Genomic DNA, 20,034 nt, shown 5'->3' on the forward strand with positions numbered 1-20,034 from the left:
GCGACTTCCAAGTGCCGTACATTCCTGTGAAAGATCTGGTGATCTCTCTGTCAGTTTGACTTTGTACAGATGTATTGTTAATCTTTACACTATTAAATGGTGGTGACAAATTCTTCTCCCTGGCTTTTCTTTAACGCCTCACTCTTGATGGCCAATCCCTTGCGCAGAAGCACGTGGTCGTGGGGACTGGACTCCTTCCATTTCCAGCTGTGAGATATTGTCAGAAGTCTTCTTAATACTGTTACACACAAGTCGATACACACGGATAATCCCAAATGTGTGTAGTGGGTGAAGCTAGACTAGTTCGCTAGTGAAGTGAAGGCCTCGTAACAGGTTGCCGTGACAACCCTCCAGTTTAAAATGACAACGTTGCTCTTCCATAGGACCAATGCACTAAATGATTTTGCAGATGTGGCCACAGTTATGCCACCCTGGACGTTTTCACCATCAGAATGAAATTTTAAGAATGTAGGCTTGGGGGTTTGATATGCCCTTTCTCACATAGTGTGAGAGGCAATACGATGGCTTGGTACTCGCACCAGAGTTCTAGTGCTAGTGCTAAAGCTGTTTACCATCAACAACGATTACCTGTGACTTCCATGAATTTTCGAAGCTTTGCCAGAACATTGATTCTCAAATTTTGAATGGCAAGTAAATTGTGACCAGATTCAAGGTCATGAGTTGTAACCGCTTAAACAAACGCGTTTGGATGCGGAAACCTCAGATCTTCTGTGAACTCCTGTGCCTTTAATCGTGAAAAAAGCAAAAAAGTTACTTCTCTCGTGTGCCACGCGCTTCCGGTTTCCCATGTTTCCAGAACATTCTCATTGCTGTTGGAAAGGTGACCGTGTCGTAGCCTAGACACAGGGATGGCCTCAGCCCACACCAGTGGTTGAATTCATGAAGGTGACAATCAGAAGCCCGAGCTCAATCCTCGCTGCAGCATTCAAAACTGCTGTACGTTCAAACAGCAAAAATATGTTTTAAAAGAGAGACCTGGTCCATATTATTATCAATATTTACATACAGCCTGTAATGAAAATAATATGTGATACAATAGTTCCTATGTGTGATGCTGTCTATTCCATGGAAATGTGCTATCATTTCAAATGCATTTTTTCAATTATTTTTAATCTCAGGGAGGACATAATATTTGTATTTGTAAGCCTGTAACTTTTAAAAATGATACAAACATGTTGTTCACTTGGTTATAGTTCAGATGTGTAGGTGGATTTGACTACTGTTGCCATAGAAATGACGTTAGGGTGAAGTGATGTTGCTGGTTGTAAAATGTGCATCGAAGCGAGAGATAGAATCCTTATTTCCACTGTGGAAAATAGTGTGTGCTACTTTGCTGATAACAAACAGAAAACTGTGACTTCTAACAAATGGACATGAAACAGTCTTTTGAAGGGCTGACCAGAACCTATATCTGAGAGAGAAGCACTGATTAGGTCTGGTTATTCCAGTAATATTTGTTAAAAAAAAATAAAAAAAAGCATTCAAAAAACATTGCAGGAATTGATTTTGCATACCGCCTGAATATGATAATGTGAAAGCGTCAGGTTTAAATACACAATGGATGTGCTTAGTCATTCTCCGTGCGTAGTGGGATCCTGAGCAGTTGTCTTAGAAACAGATTTCTCATTGTGTTTGCAACTTCAAATTTAGCTCTGGGGGAAGGGGAACCTTTGAAACGGAGGCCAGTCGAAACGGAGGAGAAAATCCGGCCTTTTTCTGAGAGCCTGTGGTAATCAGTGAGCTGTTCCTCAAAGGAGAGGTCCCTGTACATAAACCGTCGGTGTAGCGGTAATGAAGAATGCTAAAACGTGCTTTATTCATACGGACAGAAATCGCAGCTCTTTAACACTGGGCCCGGAACCTTCCACACTCAAGCGGCTACCCCTCGCCGCTGCTTAGCCTGCTGTCAGACTCCGAGCAGAGGGTAGCCATTATGCTCAATCAGGGCAGGGCTTCAGGACAAACTCCTGTCGTGGAGAGCCACAGGCATCTGCTGAGAGAGGCCCTGGAAACTATTTGTTTCGACAATCGGTCACTGAAATTACCAATTAAGTGCTGAAATGCAACAAAAACCAGCAGGCACCACAGCCATCGGGGACTTGAGTTTGAGATTGTGAGTTTGGCTTGGGAGCTGAGAGGGGCAGTGATGAGGCTGGTTGAGAATCGAGCTTCAACGTATGAACCGAAAGTTGCACACTGTACCGCAGAGTGATGTTTCCTAATGTTGCTCTCCTTGTTTTCTGTCAATTGCAATTTCATTGTCCCACATTTACCGCATGCGCATTCTCCAAATGTTGTCTTAACACCGCTGCGTCATTTCTGTGTAATTTTGAGAACTGCGTTAGTTGAGAAGCATGTGTTTGAGTCAGATACACGAGGAGCTTTGTCAGATTTCTCCTTTTATTAACGATGTGGTGTCAGAGAGGCGTACGCACTTCGCAAATTAAATAACTCAAAATCAGAAAGGAATACTAGCATAGTTAGGTTACCTAGCATTTTATTTAGCCTGTGAGTACTGACGTTTCCACCATTCTATCTTTGTCAGGTGGTGAAGACCAAGCAGCCGACACTGCGTCGCTGCTCACTGGTAAATTTAAGTAAATCATGAGGAAACGTAATAGTGTCTTGGTATATTCTCATTTTGCTCAGTATGGGTATCATATGCTGTTGCTGTGAATGATATTTTTTAGTGTTGTAAAGCAGATAGTGAACAGACACAGACAACGCATGGACTGCATGCATATCTTTATTTCTGAGCCACTACACATTACAAGCCAGGGCAGTTACAGACTCAGTAATCAATCAAAATATTTGTCTAGCGTTTTACATGCTTAAAATATCTGAAGATACATTTTCTCTCTTTAACATATAGAGAATATGTCTACTCTTATTTACAAAATAAATTACTCTATAGCATTTGCCTCTGGGAAAAGCAGTGTTTATATATTTAAATGTTAGCTTGTGTCACCCTGATTACATCAAATGAAATAAAGTTTTCAGTGTGAATAAATGACTGCTTTAGGTTGCAGTCGTGTATGGGGTAATATCTGCAGAGCTGTTTTACAGTTAAGGTATAATTAGAGAAATTTACTAGACTAGCGAAGATAAAAAATATAATTCAGAGAAAATACCACAGTATTTCACGGTGCCATCATAAAACATGTTCTTTTGATTTAGCGGTTATTCTGCATTAGTTTGTTTTTTCCTGTCCAGAGGGAATTCCCACTGCAGTCTCTGGGAGTAGTTATTGCAAGCCATTTTCCTGAAACCAGACCAAGAGGTTGCCCAATCTTTTCATCACTGACTTACGGAGATTAACTCTTTGTCCACTTTTCTCTGGATAGTTTAGAGAAGCTGTGCGGACCTCGGAGTGAGTGATGCGTTTCCCAGTGCGGCCTGCCGAACCCTTCCCTGTGGCGGTGTGTGAGGACGTGGTGAGGTCATCTGTTCTTCGGGGTGAAGGGTGACTAAGGACCGATGGCTTTTCTTCAGAAGCAGTGATGTCATAGTGCAGAGAAGGGGGGGGGGGATCCTCCTTTGTGTCAACCGACAGCAACGTTCCAAAACACAGCCGATTTCTAAGGTGAAGAAGGAAAGGGAGAACAAGAGAGAAAGGGAGAAAAAGAAAACAAGGAAAAGTATGCTCAGAGATTGCTAAAAGAGTTAGAAAGATAAACGGATCAGACTGAGTTAAAAGCAGCCTAAGGGTGATACTCGCAGTGTCAGAAAAGACTTGGCATCGGTGAGGGAACATTGAAAGGCTGGCAGCAGTCTGCTGGCAAACAGACAGCTTCTGACTCCCACATTCAATATAAACTGCCACCCTGCATTGTTCATGAATGTAACAACTGTTCATGTGTCCTACCATATGTTAAACCCTGATTTATTGAACATGGAAGAGGATGCTATTCTGTATGGTTATTATACTGTTCCCTCAGTTATTCAGTGAGCATCAACATTACATTACATTACATTACAGGCATTTAGCAGACGCTCTTATCCAGAGCGACTTACACAACTTTTACATAGCATTTTACATTGTATCCATTTATACAGCTGGATATATACTGAAGCAATTTCGGTTAAGTACCTTGCTCAAGGGTACAACGGCAGTGTCCTACCCGGGAATCGAACCTGCGACCTTTCGGTTACAAGTCTAGTTCCCTACCCACTGTGCTACACTCCATGTGTACACTCTGTACACATGCACAGAAAGGTAGAGGGAGATGTAATAAGTGCAACATAACAAAAAAAAAACAAAAAAAAAAAACTGGAAGATTCAAATATAAATATAGTAAAACAAATATAATGAGCAATGGAAAATGACTACTGGAGCATGCCCTCACATTTGTATGCTTGCTTTATTTATTTATGTATTTATTATTTGCACAAAAAAAGAACAAAAGCAAGTACACAAAATAGTTTGCGCAATCAACTGTGCTTAAGAGGTTGGAATCCCAAAATGGGCTGTATATACAGTATTAAACAAAAAGGTCTCATTTTAAAAGCAATAATAAAAAAAAATAACTGAATAAATATTAACTGTGAAATTAGAAACGAGAGAGCGAGTAAGAAGATCTAGATTGGCGATCAGGAGATGGAAATTAAATTTATTTTGATGCTCACCACAGCTCTGAATTCTGTAGGTGCACACTGGGCAACCTTTTCAGACCTGTTTTGTGAGGGAGGACGAATCACAGCGCACACATGCTAGCCAGGTGCAGCTGTGCTTCGGGTGAACCCGATGCAGGCCAGATGTGGGCCGGTCAGTGGAGATCAGAGAGCCGCGGCTGTAAAACACAAGACCTGCGTTCTTCGCCTCGCCCGCAGAAGCCCAGCACATTCCGCATTCTAACATCGTCCGTTTAGAGCTCTAAGGATGAACACGAGCCTCGGCCAGCGCTTCCACTCTGAGAATCTTAATGAAAACAGGCGCAGATATGCAAGTTAGGTGGTGATTGTTCAGCTGTGAATCGAGTGTAGGAGAGATGGTGCCTGAAGACGCAAAGAAACACGTCGGTATTTGAGCGTGTCCTGGGATAGACGGGGCAGACTTGATTTAATTCCACTGCTGTGTCTCATGGGGTCCTGTCACAGGTGAATTATGGCGTTAATGTGCTTTAGAAGGGGAAGGGAGAGGAGAGGCAGTTACCACAAGATGTGGCACAGGGAGGCGTTCAGACCATATTGCTTTTATCGCCACCTAGATTAACACTTGTACTGCCAGTTTGATTGATCTGATCCCCTTCTCCAACCGATGCCACTCAGATGTAATTGCCCCAAACGTAACTCTCAGACTGAAATTGCTGTAGTAATCCAGAATGAGGTCTCTGATCTTGCATGGGGTGTGGTGGTGGTCGAAGCATTTTCTACAGGCTAGTGGGGTATGGATTTATAAACGCTGGTGAGGTCCAGCCACCTCTCGCGTGTTTCCCTGTTCAACTGAGTGACCACTCCTGTGTGCTCAAGACACCCTGGATCCTGAGGAATCCTGCCCTTCTCCACTGAGGTGTCAGTGTACCGATTCTTCAGGAGGTATTCCTTCAAGTGTTGTGCAATGACACTGAAAAGTATCTTTCCCTCCACTCTGAGCAGTGAGAGAGTCCTAAACTGCTTGGTGTTCCTGGAGTGCTCTGCCTTTGGAATCCAGACACCCTCTGTGAATCTCCACTGATGAGCTCTACCCCTCCTCCAGATCATTCAAGATCCGACACAGTCTTTTCAGAAGTTTTGGACACCACCTGTGTACCTTGTAGGGTACACCACTCAGCCCAAGCTTGCTCTTGCTGCTCTTACCTGTCCTGGGCCTCCTTCCTGCTGGGATCCTTGCCATTGAAATTGGTGCTGGTGGGTTTATCAAAGCCCTGCGACGGCCCAAGCCCTGTTCCCCAGCTGCATCTCTCATTGTTCTTGAGATGTTAGTCGATCTCCCCTTTCAGACGAGACGGGTGGCTGCTCTGTTTTATTGAAGGCTGTCCACTTCCTGTTTCTCTCTCTCCCACGGCACCTGTGCCATTCTGCTCGGCAGAGCGTGAGGAGCTTCTTCCTCAGGATATTTCGGGGCTCTGCCAGTGCACCCTTCTGTTCCTCTTTGAGCTAGCGCATTAGCGACCTCAGTTCCTGCCTCAGCTGGCTGAACGTGACCACCCTTGGGTTCATCACACAGGGGGGTTCCAGCACTATGCTTCTCCTCTCTGCCAAACCTCTCAACTGCAAGGATGATCGTTGATGTATACCTGAAGTCTTCTGTCACCATCCTCCTTTGCTGCTGCCTGACGAATCCTGCCCATATCTTCAATCTGATGGCACACAATTGATCTTCCTTGCTGGCTGGAAGCCAATAACCTGACACTGTGCTCGGACTTGGAGCTTGAGGTGGGTGGGGGTTCTGGGCACTGTGGGGTGACTCCGAGCCTGGGTCCTTCTCCATCTCCTGTGCATTGTACTGGCTGCTCCCTGCCCGAGCATTTCATCTTGGCCTGGTGGCTCTTCAGACCACGCAGGTTCTTACAAACCTGGTCACAAACACATTCCATGCCTGTTGTCGGTTGACTTTTTGCATGGGTGATTATCCAAAGGTCAGTCCTGCTGGGGTTCTCAACACCCACCCCCCCCTCCTCCCCACAAGCTCCCCTGGGGGTATACTTCATTACGCAATTCCGTATCCGATTTTGGTTCCTCTTTTCAGAGGAAGCAGCTTGGGTCGCTGCCTGGCCCTTGCTGCCTCTGGTACCCAGCTGTCTGCTGACTCTCCAACTGTCACCACTCTATGGCAGGCATCCAGTCTATTCTTGGAAGTCGCTGGCCTGGCCAGATTGAATGAATGAATAATACATCTTTGTTGCTCTCAGACACATCATCAGTGATGTAACCTCAGGCCATTGGGTGTTTTGGGTTTTTGGACATCGCACATTCTCACCCGGACGATCCAGCCAAGGTTTTTAGATCTGAGTAACATTCATCTAAGGATCACTCTTGTTTGATCCACCAGCAAAATAGTTCAGAGAGGCTCCTTTTCCTACACTGAAATATTGCCAGGAAAAGTTTTGTTTTATTTCATAGATTTGAACTACTACTTTTACTAATAAAAATTACAAAACCCTTTCTACTTAAGGACCCCACACTCCTGTATATGATTATGTTACCTGTTGTTAACTTACTTGGACAGCTGTACGATACTGATATCATTATTATTAGCTACACCGTTACTCTCATATATATATCGGACAGTGGCCTAGATGTGACTTACAGAACTACCTTTTTTTGCTCAAGCTTATTAGAACAGACCGCAGTCCTTCAGGTTTTCTTTGATAATGATATCTGTGACTGCGTTGAACACTATCTGGACGTTCTCTGTGTCTGTGGCGCAGGTCAAATGGGAGTAGATCTCCTTCACCCCCTTCTTCATGTTCAGCTCCTCAAACTGGCTCTTGATGTAGTTACTGGCATCTTCATATGTGTTGGGACCTGAGAGAGGGAGAGAGAAGAAATAAAAAAATGATGGACTGGTATGAAGAAAGACACATTACAAGGTCACATTCTAATAATTATTTTGCAGCACATTGATTAATTATTAAATTATCATACACGTTATCTCTGTGCCTTAAAGGATCTGCCATATTTCATGCCCATTGATATTTTTATGTTATTAATGCTTTTATTGAGGTTTTGGTCTGAAGAAATGTAACCCCCCTGAACTGTAAATGCCCGGGGGCCAGTGGCAAGCTGTCATCTTTCTTTTTCACTGTTACCCCTGATGTTGTTGCAGTGGACCCACACTCTAACTATTATGAACACTGACCAAGATTGTCAAAGTGAAGGGCACAGACCAAGGCTGTCACGGTACTGGGCACTGACCAAGGCTGTCACTGTGAAGGGTACTGACCAAGCCTGTCACCACTGACCATCATAATCGGGGAAGCAGATGCTGAGGTGGACCTTCTTGATCTTCTCCTGAAAGAGGTCCTTCTTGTTGAGGAAGAGCACGATTGAGGTTGTGGCGAAGAACCTGTGGTTGCAGATACTGTTGAATAGATGCAGACTCTCATGCATGCGGTTCTGTAAAGAAGAAAGACGAGAGAGCTTCGCTAAGTACCTACTGGGGTGTGGTAATGCTCTTTTTTGCTCATTAAAACATATGGCAAGCTGCAGTATTTGAGGAACAGACTTGCCAAATGGCCATAACTGTTTTTATTTTTTTGGAGGAAGAGAACAGGGCCTCTTGGAATAAGAAATATAATTGGACAGTCCTTGGTCTTAAAAGAAAAAGTTAGTTTTATCAGTACAATACAAGTTCAATACAAAAAGCTATTATTGTCACAATAAGCCAACAAGTTCACAAGACCCTTTCCAGACCCAGCAGCCATCTCAGAAAGGTTAAAGAAATACTAAATGTGATGCAGTGTAGCATAATGAGTCAGGAACTGAGCATGGATCTCAGAGGTTGCAGGTTTGCACTGTTACGCAAGATACTTGAATTGCTTTAGTGCATCTCCAGCTGTTTAAATGGATTGTATGTTTTAAAAACTCAGTGTAAGATGAGGTAGGTAATGTCTACAAAATGCCTGACGTTTGATGTAATGCTGAGAGACTGGGTGCCAGGATAAGTTCTGTACAGGGGTTTAATTCCCGAGGAGAAACTCACGACTTCGTCGTCCTCCACCAGCACCATGTCATATGCGCTCAGTGCTCCGCAGAAGATGATGCAGGTCACGCCCTCGAAACAGTGGATCCACTTCTTACGCTCGGACCTCTGGCCACCCACATCGAACATCCTGCTCGAGACAGGCGCGGCGGAGGCATTGGAAAGAGCCCGTATACAAGCACGGGGCACCCGTTCCGTTTGGGAGATTCAGAGCAAAGAAAGACGCACTTCCATGTTGAGATGTGTGTCAACAGGGAAAAATGGTGCTGCGTCCTTGAATTTGCTGAAGATAATTCATTTTCAATGGCAAATTACAGCCTCAATATTGACCGACAATTTCTATCTCACTGATTTCTCCACATATTATACAATTATCATTTTGCAAAAATGGAATCTATTGGAAATAGATGTTTGAAATGTAATTTACTGTGAAGAAGCTGTATTTTTTGTATCAATTCAGAAATTACGATATAAAGTATTATTTATAAAAATGCCAAAATCAGTACAAAGAAACAGTGTAATGCAGGCAATGTATTAGTCTTTAAAAAAACTGATTGATTAATTTCTCTGGTGATAGATTCTGGGGCCTGCTAGCCAGTTAGATTCCAGGTTGTTTCTGAAGCTCAGTGCAGTCTCTCAGAGGTGTCATTTGGATTATTATTTATAGCACACACTTCACATGCTGATTTGATCACAGATATGTTACCCCATTGATTAAGACTAAATGTAACCATCTGGGGATACATTTAAATCACTGCTAAAAACAGTCATTTTCAAAGAGGCTTTTCAGAAATTTTCTTTTTAAATATGTACAATCATAGTTTTTTGTTTGCCTTGAGCATATCATATTGCTATGTTTAATTTTTGGTATTTTATTTTTAATTTTGCATTATTTAGTAAAGAGCAGAGATGCAGTTTAAACTCACTGTACAGAGATGCAGGTTAGACTCGATGTATAGAGATGCAGGTTAGACTCAATGTATAGAGATGCAGGTTAGACTCAATGTATAGAGATGCAGGTTAGACTGATTGTACAGAGATGCAGGTTAGACTGATTGTACAGAGATGCAGTTTAAACTCACTGCACGGAGATGCAGTTTAAACTCTTTGTACAGAGATGCAGGTTAGACTGAATGTATAGAGATGCAGGTTAGACTGATTGTATAGAGATGCAGGTTAGACTCTGTACTGAGAAGCAGGTTAGATTCTTTGTACGGAGATGCAGTTTAAACTCTTTGTACGGAGATGCAGGTTAGACTGATTGTATAGAGATGCAGGTTAGACTGATTGTATAGAGATGCAGGTTAGACTGATTGTATAGAGAGACAGGTTAGACTCTATGTATAGAGATGCAGGTTAGACTGATTGTATAGAGAAGCAGGTTAGATTCTTTGTACAGAGATGCAGTTTAAACTCTTTGTATAGAGAGGCAGGTTAGACTCATTGTACTGAGATGTAGGTTAGACCCTCCGTACAGAGGAGCAGGGTGAACTCTTTCGTACACACCTGAGGCAGCAGGGTTCCCCAGTGGGGCGTGGGCTCACCTGAAGTGCAGCTCTTTGCAGGAGAACTGCTCCTCGATGATTCCCGTGGTCTTGACTCGAGAGCGCAGCACGTCCTGTTCAGTGGGCAGGTAATCCGGTTTCGTGATGCGATCCAGCTCACTGAGATAGCTGGGAGAGAGACACGCGGAGTCACGACCCACTTTTAAAAACAATACAACATTTTCTAGCAACATCATCCCTTTTCTCCAACGAGCAAGAGCATGTTCTACAGCAGTGAAAATAACACAGTATTTATGAAAGGGGAGCTGGAGTGGTTACAACTGTGATAATCATCCCTTATGTAGAGTGAGTTATATATCTATAAATGTTATGTGTGTGTGTGTTGGTGTAATATAGACAATATATTTACCCACATGCACACACAACATTGATTTCTTTCCATTCATTGTCCTCACTCAGACCCAAACCCACACTCTTTTCATATTCAGGGGTGTGGGAGGATCATACATTATATGACAGATTAAATATAATAATATACTTGAACCAGAATATGAAAGGATCTGTTTCGTCCTTTCATGCCCGCTCTGGCTCTTTATTATTCTATTAGGCGAATTTACGATGTGAAACGCAAAAATGACATTGTGTTTGCGTTCCAAAGAGCCTTGTAACCCACAGACTACCGAGGAACACACTAGGGGCGGGTCTACCGCTGGTGCCCGTCTCCATGGCAGCGGGGGGGGCGGGGTTTTCTCACTAGGAGGCGGAGTCGTTGAGCTGGTATTCTGCGGCCCTCTCGAAGGCAGCCTGGACCCCGGAGTCACTCCACAGCTGCTTGATGACCTCTGCCAGCTCGCTGGGCATGGTGCCCTCCTCGATGGAGTCTGCCAGGTTCTGCAGCTTCTGCCCATCCTCCTGGGCAGGGGAGAGGGAAAGGCGGGTCCTTCTGTCAGCCTGTCAATACTAGAGCTGGGGTCAGTTCCATTTAAATTCAGTCTATTCAGGAAATTAATTGAAGCTCAATTCACAAATGGAATTATGGAACTTTTGAATCATAATTATCCCAATTAAGTAAGTGTATTCCTGTTAATTTTTTTCAGTCCGCAGCATGTGCTATTGTGACATTAGAGGGCAGTTCATTCAAAGAAATCATTGTTTTTAACTGTGGCAGTTTTCATTTTGTGTGTGTGTGAAAGTTTAGGGGCCTGAGTGGCAACATCTGTGGGAGGTCAGGGGTCAAAGTGTGCATGACCCAGGCTTGCCACTGACCACTGCGGACGGCGACCCAAAGTCAATGCCCAGCATCTCCATGCCTCTCACGATGGCCAGCGCAGACTGCAGGATGTTGCCGTAAATAATCGACTTGAACCCCAGTTGCTCTTCTTTCGTATAACCTCCCTGATGAAGAATTCTGTCGGACGCACGGACAGAGGAAGAGGAAGAGTCACATCCCCGGTCAGTACTTTGGGCCTTGTTATTATCTGAACCTGCCGGTGGGACTAGAAGGAGGGGTTAGCACTTTCTAAGAGCATTTCATATGTTCCAATGCATCAGACAAGCTCAGTAGAGCATAGAAAAGCTCCAATACACCAGACAAGCTCAGTAGAGCACAGAAACGTATTTGCATCCAGAACAAAGATTTGTATGTATTATGTATGGTTGCATTTGACCCAGGTCTGCCCTGGGTCAGATCTGTGCCGATTCCGGCTGAGTTTGAGCCAAAACGGGCGCAGATCTGGCCCGGAGTCGCTTGCTATCCGGGATGTCATTACTCTGCATCTCGCGAGTTGTCTTTGAAATGAGCTGGGAAAAAGTCCAGACTGCAAAAAGAGATGCTCATTAAAAAGGCTCCAGATCAAGCCTGACTGCTGTGTGAAGCATCTCTCTGCCACATTAAAAAAAAATGCATTTGGCAGTGGCTCAGAACCCTGTTCGAAGCGCCACCTAGTGGCGTGTTAGCTGTTGATGTTAAAGAAGAGGGACGGGAGTCTGTTCACATTTGTTTGTCCTTCGGGCAGTTATTATCAGACACATGCGCATGTCCGTGTCTGTCTGTACTGGTGTGCGGTGCAACACCAGGTTATGCTGCTGTGGATGAAGAGTGTGCAGCACTTACTTCATCTGCTTTACAATGGTGCTCTTCCCCGACTCGCCAGCACCTGCAAAACCACACAAATGTCAGAATCAGTTCTCTGTCTGTGGCCTCAGCGCAGAGCAAGAACGCAACTCCAGCGCGCTCTCACACACCACAATCACCGACTTAAACAGAACAAAAACAATGCATAAACGGACAGCTGTAGTCACTACTATTCCGGGTGAAAAAAAAAAAAAACATTACTGCACACAGTCATTTTCACACAATATTTTGAAATGGATAATGGCAAGGCATAGACACGCTGATCCTGGCCAAATGGTGCAGTTTATACATTACCCTGTCTGCTCCTATATATAGCTCCTGTCTGGACATTTTACAGGGCTGGTTTGTGGGAGCAACATCTGTCGAATTTGAACCTTCCAGTCCTACGGTCAATGCTTTAATTCATGTGTGAAGGTATAGTACTGCCTCTATTGTGACTATGACGTCTTATTTTTATTTGTTTATAGACAGCGAGGGTGTGACGAAGACCAGAAACAGCACAGATAACAGGTTCTGCCGAAGGGCTCCTTGATGTTCTGCTGTGTATAGGCTACATGGGCAACGTATCTGAAACCCACCTTTGCCAAACAATAAGAACACTACGAAACAACCCCACAAAAAGGAAATCTCCGGTCCTGACGACCACATTGGAATGAACACGTTTATCTTTGCATCTGCGACAGGTTGGCCTGCATCAGACAGATGCACCGATTTCCCTGCTCGTCTTTTGTCTTTGTGAGCGTTTTTATGGCGCTGTTCTGACCCGGGTAAGAAGATCTCCGGCGCAGAGCGGGCGATGGGTGGGGATTCGTTAACGGGATTAGCGCCGTGCGACCCAGCGAGATTAGCGGGAGCCTTACGTAAGAAGGCCGCGGGAAAGCTCCTCAGCCGATCAATGATAAGACCTGATTTCCTGCAGTGCCTCTCAGCGGGGGGGGGGGGGCATGGATCAACCTGAAAGCCCCTTCGCTTACAGAACGCGAGCCTGTCATTCCCAGGGGCTGATAATCACAATATGTCACACACCCTCCCTAACAGGTACACACTTGTGTGCTTTGAGCGCAGATTATTTCCGGCAGCTTCCGTCCTTATTTTTGGGACTACGTTACCCAGAATTCCAGTCTCACTCTGCTCCACATGATTTTTGTTGTAGTTCATGAGCTTGTTGTTGGTTTTCCATGCAGTGTAAATGCTAAAAATTCTGCTCAAGACCTATGAAAACTTGCAATGGGGTGTAAATGATCCTCCATACTGTACCTACACTACCATGTCAATGTCAGACTATTCATAGTTGAAAGGATCACTCACATAAGGCCTATATAAGCTAACAGTCTTATTGAAAACAAAAGATTCTGGAGTTAATTTGATGTGATGTAAATGTGATGTTTGTATTATGCTTTTATAATATTAAATACATTCACTCTTAAATACATAAGAAGTTGTTTTTTGGCACGAGGTCAAGATGCCTCAAACCAGGAACCAGTTATTTTGCCAAAATCTAGTTGTTTGCTATAAATTTTTCCAGAATCCTCTTCATATATTTGCAGGTAAATGAAAAAAACTGCTTAGTTGAGCTCAGTTCTGCTCTTAAAGCTTGAAGCTCCAAATGGCTACATTGAATATTGCTTTCAACAGTTAAAGTTGTAATAGTGAACAGCCTGTTGAATTGGCAGATATAAATGCATTACATTGATATTCATATAATATTCTGCTGCAAAAGTCAGATAATATTAAAATACAAACATATTGTGATATTTGTTCATTTCTGTGGTCAGCAAATTGGCAACAAAATAACAAAATAACATATTTTAAATGGTGTTTTGATTCCTACAAGGAGTTACAATGATTTATTTTACGGGAACAATCTAGTTCTTTGTATTATTTGAATATATGTAGATTTGAATATTTGTAGGCAGCTTTGATCCAAATTGGGTCTGTGATCACGCGAACATCTTGAAATTCCAGTTCATGCTGAAATAAAATGTATAACATCTCAGCAGAAATGCAGTTTTAGCAATGCAATTTAGTTATCCGTTTGTTGGTAGTGATTATATTATTCTTTTGTCTTTTGTCTCTCCACATAAAGTACCAGTGAATATTGAGTCCACTTTGCTGTGAATGTATAGCATGCATTTCCTTCGTTGGTGCCGAGCTGTCTTTGCGGAGTCCAGCTGGGGAGGAATGTCACTGTGACGCAGGAAGTACTAATAAGATGAATCAGATAGTACTTGATTGGATGTGTTCCTTAATCGCGGTGCCCCGCTGACCTCTTGGCGAGGGTTCTGAACCATATGGACATGGGTTCCACACCCACTCTTTACTTCAGCATCTTTGACATTGGTGAGAATATGTGGGTGGCCCTGCCCCCCTACCCCTCCTCCACAGCCACTGAAGTTACCATGGTTTTACCTCGGTTACCATGGTTTTTTTGTAGCTGGTCATTGTTATCATAACACTGAACCAGAAGAGCAAACCTTCCTTAGGAGGCTTGCTTCTCTCTATTCAGTTTACTCTGCATTTTTCTCAGTTCTTCTTATTTTTCATTATTACTTTTTTTTTTTTTTTTGTTCCTGTCTGTTTCAAGGGTTTATTTATTTTTCACTCTCTGAAAAAAAGACACAGAAAAGTGCCCAAAAGGCAGGGGCGTCACTAGGGTTGGTGACACCTGGTGCGGTCCACACCCCCCTAGTGACGCCTCTGCCAAAAGGCACAAATGCCTGTCATAGGACTGGTACCCTACCCAGGCCTAGAGGTGCATAAAACTGTACCTCTAGCTGCGGTTTAATCAGTACAAAGTCATTTGTACTTTTTTTAATGCAAAAGGCACTTATTATTACCCAAAGAACATTATTGTGCTCTTCAGGGTATGTTTGGGAAATTTGTTCCTTGTACCTGTACCTTTATTTCTCCTGTGAACTACAACGTGCGCATACATATTCGAAACAGGCCACTGTGACATTCTTTGAAGTTGCGACTAGAAATGTTTCTTTCCCCTCCCACCACATTGACTGTGCTTACATTCTAGCCCAATGTAAGGGGCATATTAACACTCGGCAAAACCTCTGAGTCGAGCTCAACTAGCATTAAATTTAGACGCAAACGTAACTTCTTTGGTGTTGAAGCTAAACAGTTCAGTGTGACAATAAAGAAAGCCAACTCACACAGTGAGTTATGACTTGCTTGCTTTTTAATGATTTCATTATTTGTATTTATTTTTATTTTCATGCACTCTTGCTGAGTCACCTACTCTTAGACAATGCATATATATATTCCATTAGGAGCGTATGAGAATCAACGAAGGAAAGAATGAAAGAAAGAAATGTTCTGCTAATTGTGAACATTGGCTTTTCCTTACTGCTTTGTTTGGGGGTCTTGCTCTGTGGGGAATCACAGCGTGTGGTAATGCAGAATGTAGAGCCGAATGAAGGCGAATACGAGCTGGTGAACTGGCGGGGAGCAGCGGGCGGCGGGGTCACCACGCACTCCTGGGAAAGTCGCTTTTTGGCCACACGCCTGCCCCTCCCTCACTCTTCTCTTCAGGATGTCCCTCAGGGGGGACAGCGCTGTCTGTCTCACATCTCTTCTGGATGTCCCTCAGGGGGGACAGCGTTGTCTGTCTCACATCTCTTCTGGATGTCCCTCAGGGGGGACAGCGCTGTCTGTCTCACATCTCTTCAGGATGTCCCTCAGGGGGGACAGCGCTGTCTGTCTCACATCTCTTCCTTCGGCACGCCGTTCCTCACAGGGAATTCCCGCCAACCTGTCGTCGGCCATTAGTCCATCTGATGCCAAACGCTGGATTACAGGGGCAGGGTTTTATAAGCTGTGAGTTTCTTTAGAGAAAGGAGTCAAACAAGTCCTTCAGTGCCGGCTCTGAGCTTCTGCATCGGGGGTAATGGGATTGGCATCACATTGTCTGAGCTCCATAATTTATTCAGACCCCAAGGTCATTATCTCTTAAACTGCTATCGCCTTAAGCGTGAGAGGGTAGTCAAGGAGACAGACAAAATGTTTGTCTGTCACTTATGATGACAGAGAGAAGCACCTCCTTTAAAATATGCACTCCAAGTGAATCCATGTTGATATTTTCTATGTTGAAATCTTCTTCAACATTTGCTCAAAACCAAACGGTAGATTATAATAAACTAGATCCGTTGCTCATGTTTTCGTAATTAATTAAATTGAAAAGCAGTGACACCTTGACATGTAACGTGAGAAGACACAATAGCACGGCTATTTCAATGACATCACCAATGAAGATCACGCAAGGCAGAAGCCAGATCTTCATGGATTTGACTGTTCTATTCTCCCGTTTGAGTCAAGCAAACCAAGCAGGCCAAGGTCATATGCCTGCTTCAGAGGCTACTTTGTGCAGGCTATAACCAAAAAAGATGCCTATGCTGTCAACAGGTGTGTCTTAGGTAAAGACAAAATCCCTGATTTGGCAAGCGTGCCAAGCCGGCTTGCCGTTCCCTCAGCTCCCAAACCCGTGATCTTTAATTATCTGAACTTAGATCTGACTTCCCTCCCCGGTGCCCTCCTCCACATCTCTCATAATCCTCTGATAGCTCCCTGCGTTCGTCGGAGGTGAAGAGCGGATTGCTGGCACGCCCTTCAGCAGAGGCCCAGGCTGGAGGGGATCGGCCCTGCTGCTCACAACTCAACCGAAGATCAGCCGAAGTTCAGCTACCAGGTGTCCTTCACGCACTTTATCAGTCTAACAGAGTCAACAGCTTTCCAGAACAGAGTACGTAGTTCATCTCTGTGCGTGAAACATGGACTTTCATTTCATTTCATTTCAAGATTATGATACTATTTCTTTTTAAAATGATACATGTGCACTCACTATCTTGTTGGGTCTCAAAAGTAGGAGTCTCGGTGACTGGATGCAAAAGGATGTGCTTCTGAACTGTGAAGAAAAGCTACTAGGGTTGCCAGATTTAGTATTTGTCCAAACTGGACAACATGGGTGAAGCATTACCATGAACAAAGTGGCAAAATGGGGGGGGAGGGGGGTTTGGGGGTTCATTAAACTACTTCCATCAATTACTCGGACCAGACTTTACATTGTTCAGTCAGGACCACAATTGGACATCTCGAAAACATCTGGCAACCCGAAATGCTTCGCTGATCACAATAGGCTATGCTGATTGGTCAGGATAGGTTTCTAGTCACTTTCATACGTTAACCTATAATGTTTTTTTTGGCAGCTGTTTCTAATCAAATGCCACTCAGGATTTGGCTACGACCATTATCATGTCTAAAATAACTATCTTCTGCAGGTGTTAAGCCTACAAAATCATTTCCACATTCTGATAAAATCAAACCAAGAAATCCAAGAGCCATGAGATGTGTTACAATTGATCTAGCAAATGAAAAATGTCAATAGTTTACAATGAAACGTGAATTAGACAACTGTGAATACTATATGATTGTGAAAGGTGGGTTTCGGGAAAGCTTGTCAAGCTACAAAGTTTCTTAAACAATGTGCTTCTGCTCCAGAACTGTGTAAAGCATTGTATAGGTTATATAGGTTATGTAGGATTAAAGATTGTATACAGTATGTTGTAAAGGTTACCTACACAGGCAGTCTCTCTGATTGGAGCCTTACCCAGCAGCAGCAGTTTGACCGTTTTGGAGTCCTTGGCCGCGTCCTCCTGCAGCTGTTTCTCCAGCTCCTTGGACTTCTTGTCCTCGGCACTTCCTCCGCTGCCCATGTCTCGCCCGTCCTCTTCCTCCCTTTCAAAACCCCCGCGGTCCTCGAGTGGAGGAATCCTTCCGGTTTCCTCGCGAAGAGAAACGGACGTGGGGAGCGAGTCCAGCGGATCGAGGGAAGCGCTGAGCCCGGAGTCGGAGGCTCGAGGAGCGAGGGGATCAGATCAGAGCCAGAGAGGGACAGAGGAAGGGAGGAATCGGTGAAGTGAGGTCGCTCCCCACAGACGAGCACACAACGATGGACACCAGCAGGAGACTGAGGGGACCTGTTCTCCCTCTCTTAGCTCTCTCTCCAGCTTAATTCCTATCTGATCAACCTGATGTGTCTGTTGGGATTGGAGAACTTTTTTTTTTTTAATCAGCCCATCGGAACTAGCTAATCCAATTAGCCGCAGCACCAAGGACGAAAGGGAAGCCTGGAACAAAAACAAGATGTGTTGCCAGGTGTAAAGGATTGGCATGCTGATTAGGTGAGACTTGGGAGGTGGATATGGAGTTCCTCTGGATCCCTGCATTTGGGGATTTTGGGACTTCCTCTTAATGTCAGAGGTGGGGGGAGAGGCGGAACTGGGGCAGGGGTACAAATGTGAAAAATAACATAATCTGTATTCAGTGTTCTCACATTAGATTACATTACATCCACACAGACCATATTACATTACATCCACACAGGGCACATGGCATTACATCCACACTGGGCACATTACATTACATCCACACAGAGAACATTGCATTACATCCACACAGGGAATATTACATTACATCCACACAGAGAACATTGCATTACATCCACACAGGGAATATTACATTACATCCACACAGAGAACATTGCATTACATCCACACAGGGCACATTACATAACATCCACGCACGCACTCTCGCACACACACACACACATGCATGCACACACACGCACACAAACACACACATGCGCGCGCACACACACACACACACACACACACACACTCCTTGTAGTTTGTTAAATTTTGTTCTGGCACCTTCTGCTGATGTAATCAAACAGCTGACTGCCTTTAGGAGAGTGGGGCTTCTCCTTTAATAGCCAAAATGGAGGTCCGTGGGATAAAACAGTGTATGGTGTGCTAATGGCTGCATATTTTGTGTGGAAGGTTTGGCGTTCAGTTGGTCCCAAGAGGGGACATGCAAGTGTGATCAGCTTGTGGGTTTGAGTTCACTTAAAGTTAATTTAGTAATAAACTACTGAAACAATGGATATACAGACATTTATCAAAGATTGGGAGTACATCAACCATTAACCATGCCAAGATGGGTGACATCATTCCCCCCATTCTGCAGTGTGGAGAAAACTACAGATACCACTAATAATAAAATTGATGATAATAATAATAATAATAATAATAATGTTGAATGCCAGAAAGGCTGTGGAGCTGGCCACTGATGAGGGCAATGCTAGGATGGCCACATCGACTCTGAGAACGTCTTTCTTCAGTAGCTAGGCTCCATCCTTGTTGAGGACAGTACAGATACCAGTTTTCCTTTCATTTGTTTGTTGAGTTTGGTTTTCTTTCTCAATACTACATACATGCTGGGTTACAATCCTACTATTCCCATCCAGATTAGCAGATTAGAGTTACATGTGAAAGAACCAGGGATGGAGTGAAATTCTAATAACCCATTCATTTAAGGCGAATTAAAGAGAGGTGCATGATCAGTATCTCATGATGGATTAGAAGTAGATTTTGTCTTTGTGATTTTAGCACATTGCCTCAAGTTCTCAAAGGGGACAAAGGTAACACTAATGGCCTGAGTAGCCTACTGTACATGTGTGCCAAGCAGGCCTTGATACACAGGCTGTGGTAAAAAGACCCCGCCAAATCAAATGAACCATTTTAATATTTTAATTACAGAAAAATAACAATAGAATACTCATTTCATTCTTCAACATTTATTTAATTCATTTGGGTTCTTAAAAGGAATTGCACAGGGTCTTCAGTGAACATGAATTATGATTTATTCTGCTGGGCATTTTGCTTGTG

General features: G+C 43.8%; 1 protein-coding gene across 1 annotated transcript; it reads right to left on the reverse strand.

The window, feature by feature from the left end:
- Positions 1-2,757: 2,757 nt before the first annotated feature.
- Positions 2,758-18,333, reverse strand: gnat2 (guanine nucleotide binding protein (G protein), alpha transducing activity polypeptide 2). The gene is made up of 9 exons (XM_064300010.1): positions 17,916-18,333; positions 12,284-12,326; positions 11,437-11,578; positions 10,925-11,082; positions 10,210-10,338; positions 8,666-8,795; positions 7,926-8,079; positions 7,279-7,488; positions 2,758-3,599 (listed from the first exon to the last, which is right to left on the reverse strand). The coding sequence occupies exons 1-8, from the start codon at positions 18,019-18,021 to the stop codon at positions 7,298-7,300; spliced, it is 1,053 nt and encodes a 350-aa protein (XP_064156080.1). The 5' UTR covers positions 18,022-18,333; the 3' UTR covers positions 2,758-3,599; positions 7,279-7,297.
- Positions 18,334-20,034: the final 1,701 nt, after the last annotated feature.

Source organism: Anguilla rostrata, chromosome 11, assembly GCF_018555375.3.
Source record: "Anguilla rostrata isolate EN2019 chromosome 11, ASM1855537v3, whole genome shotgun sequence".
Taxonomy (NCBI): domain Eukaryota; kingdom Metazoa; phylum Chordata; class Actinopteri; order Anguilliformes; family Anguillidae; genus Anguilla; species Anguilla rostrata.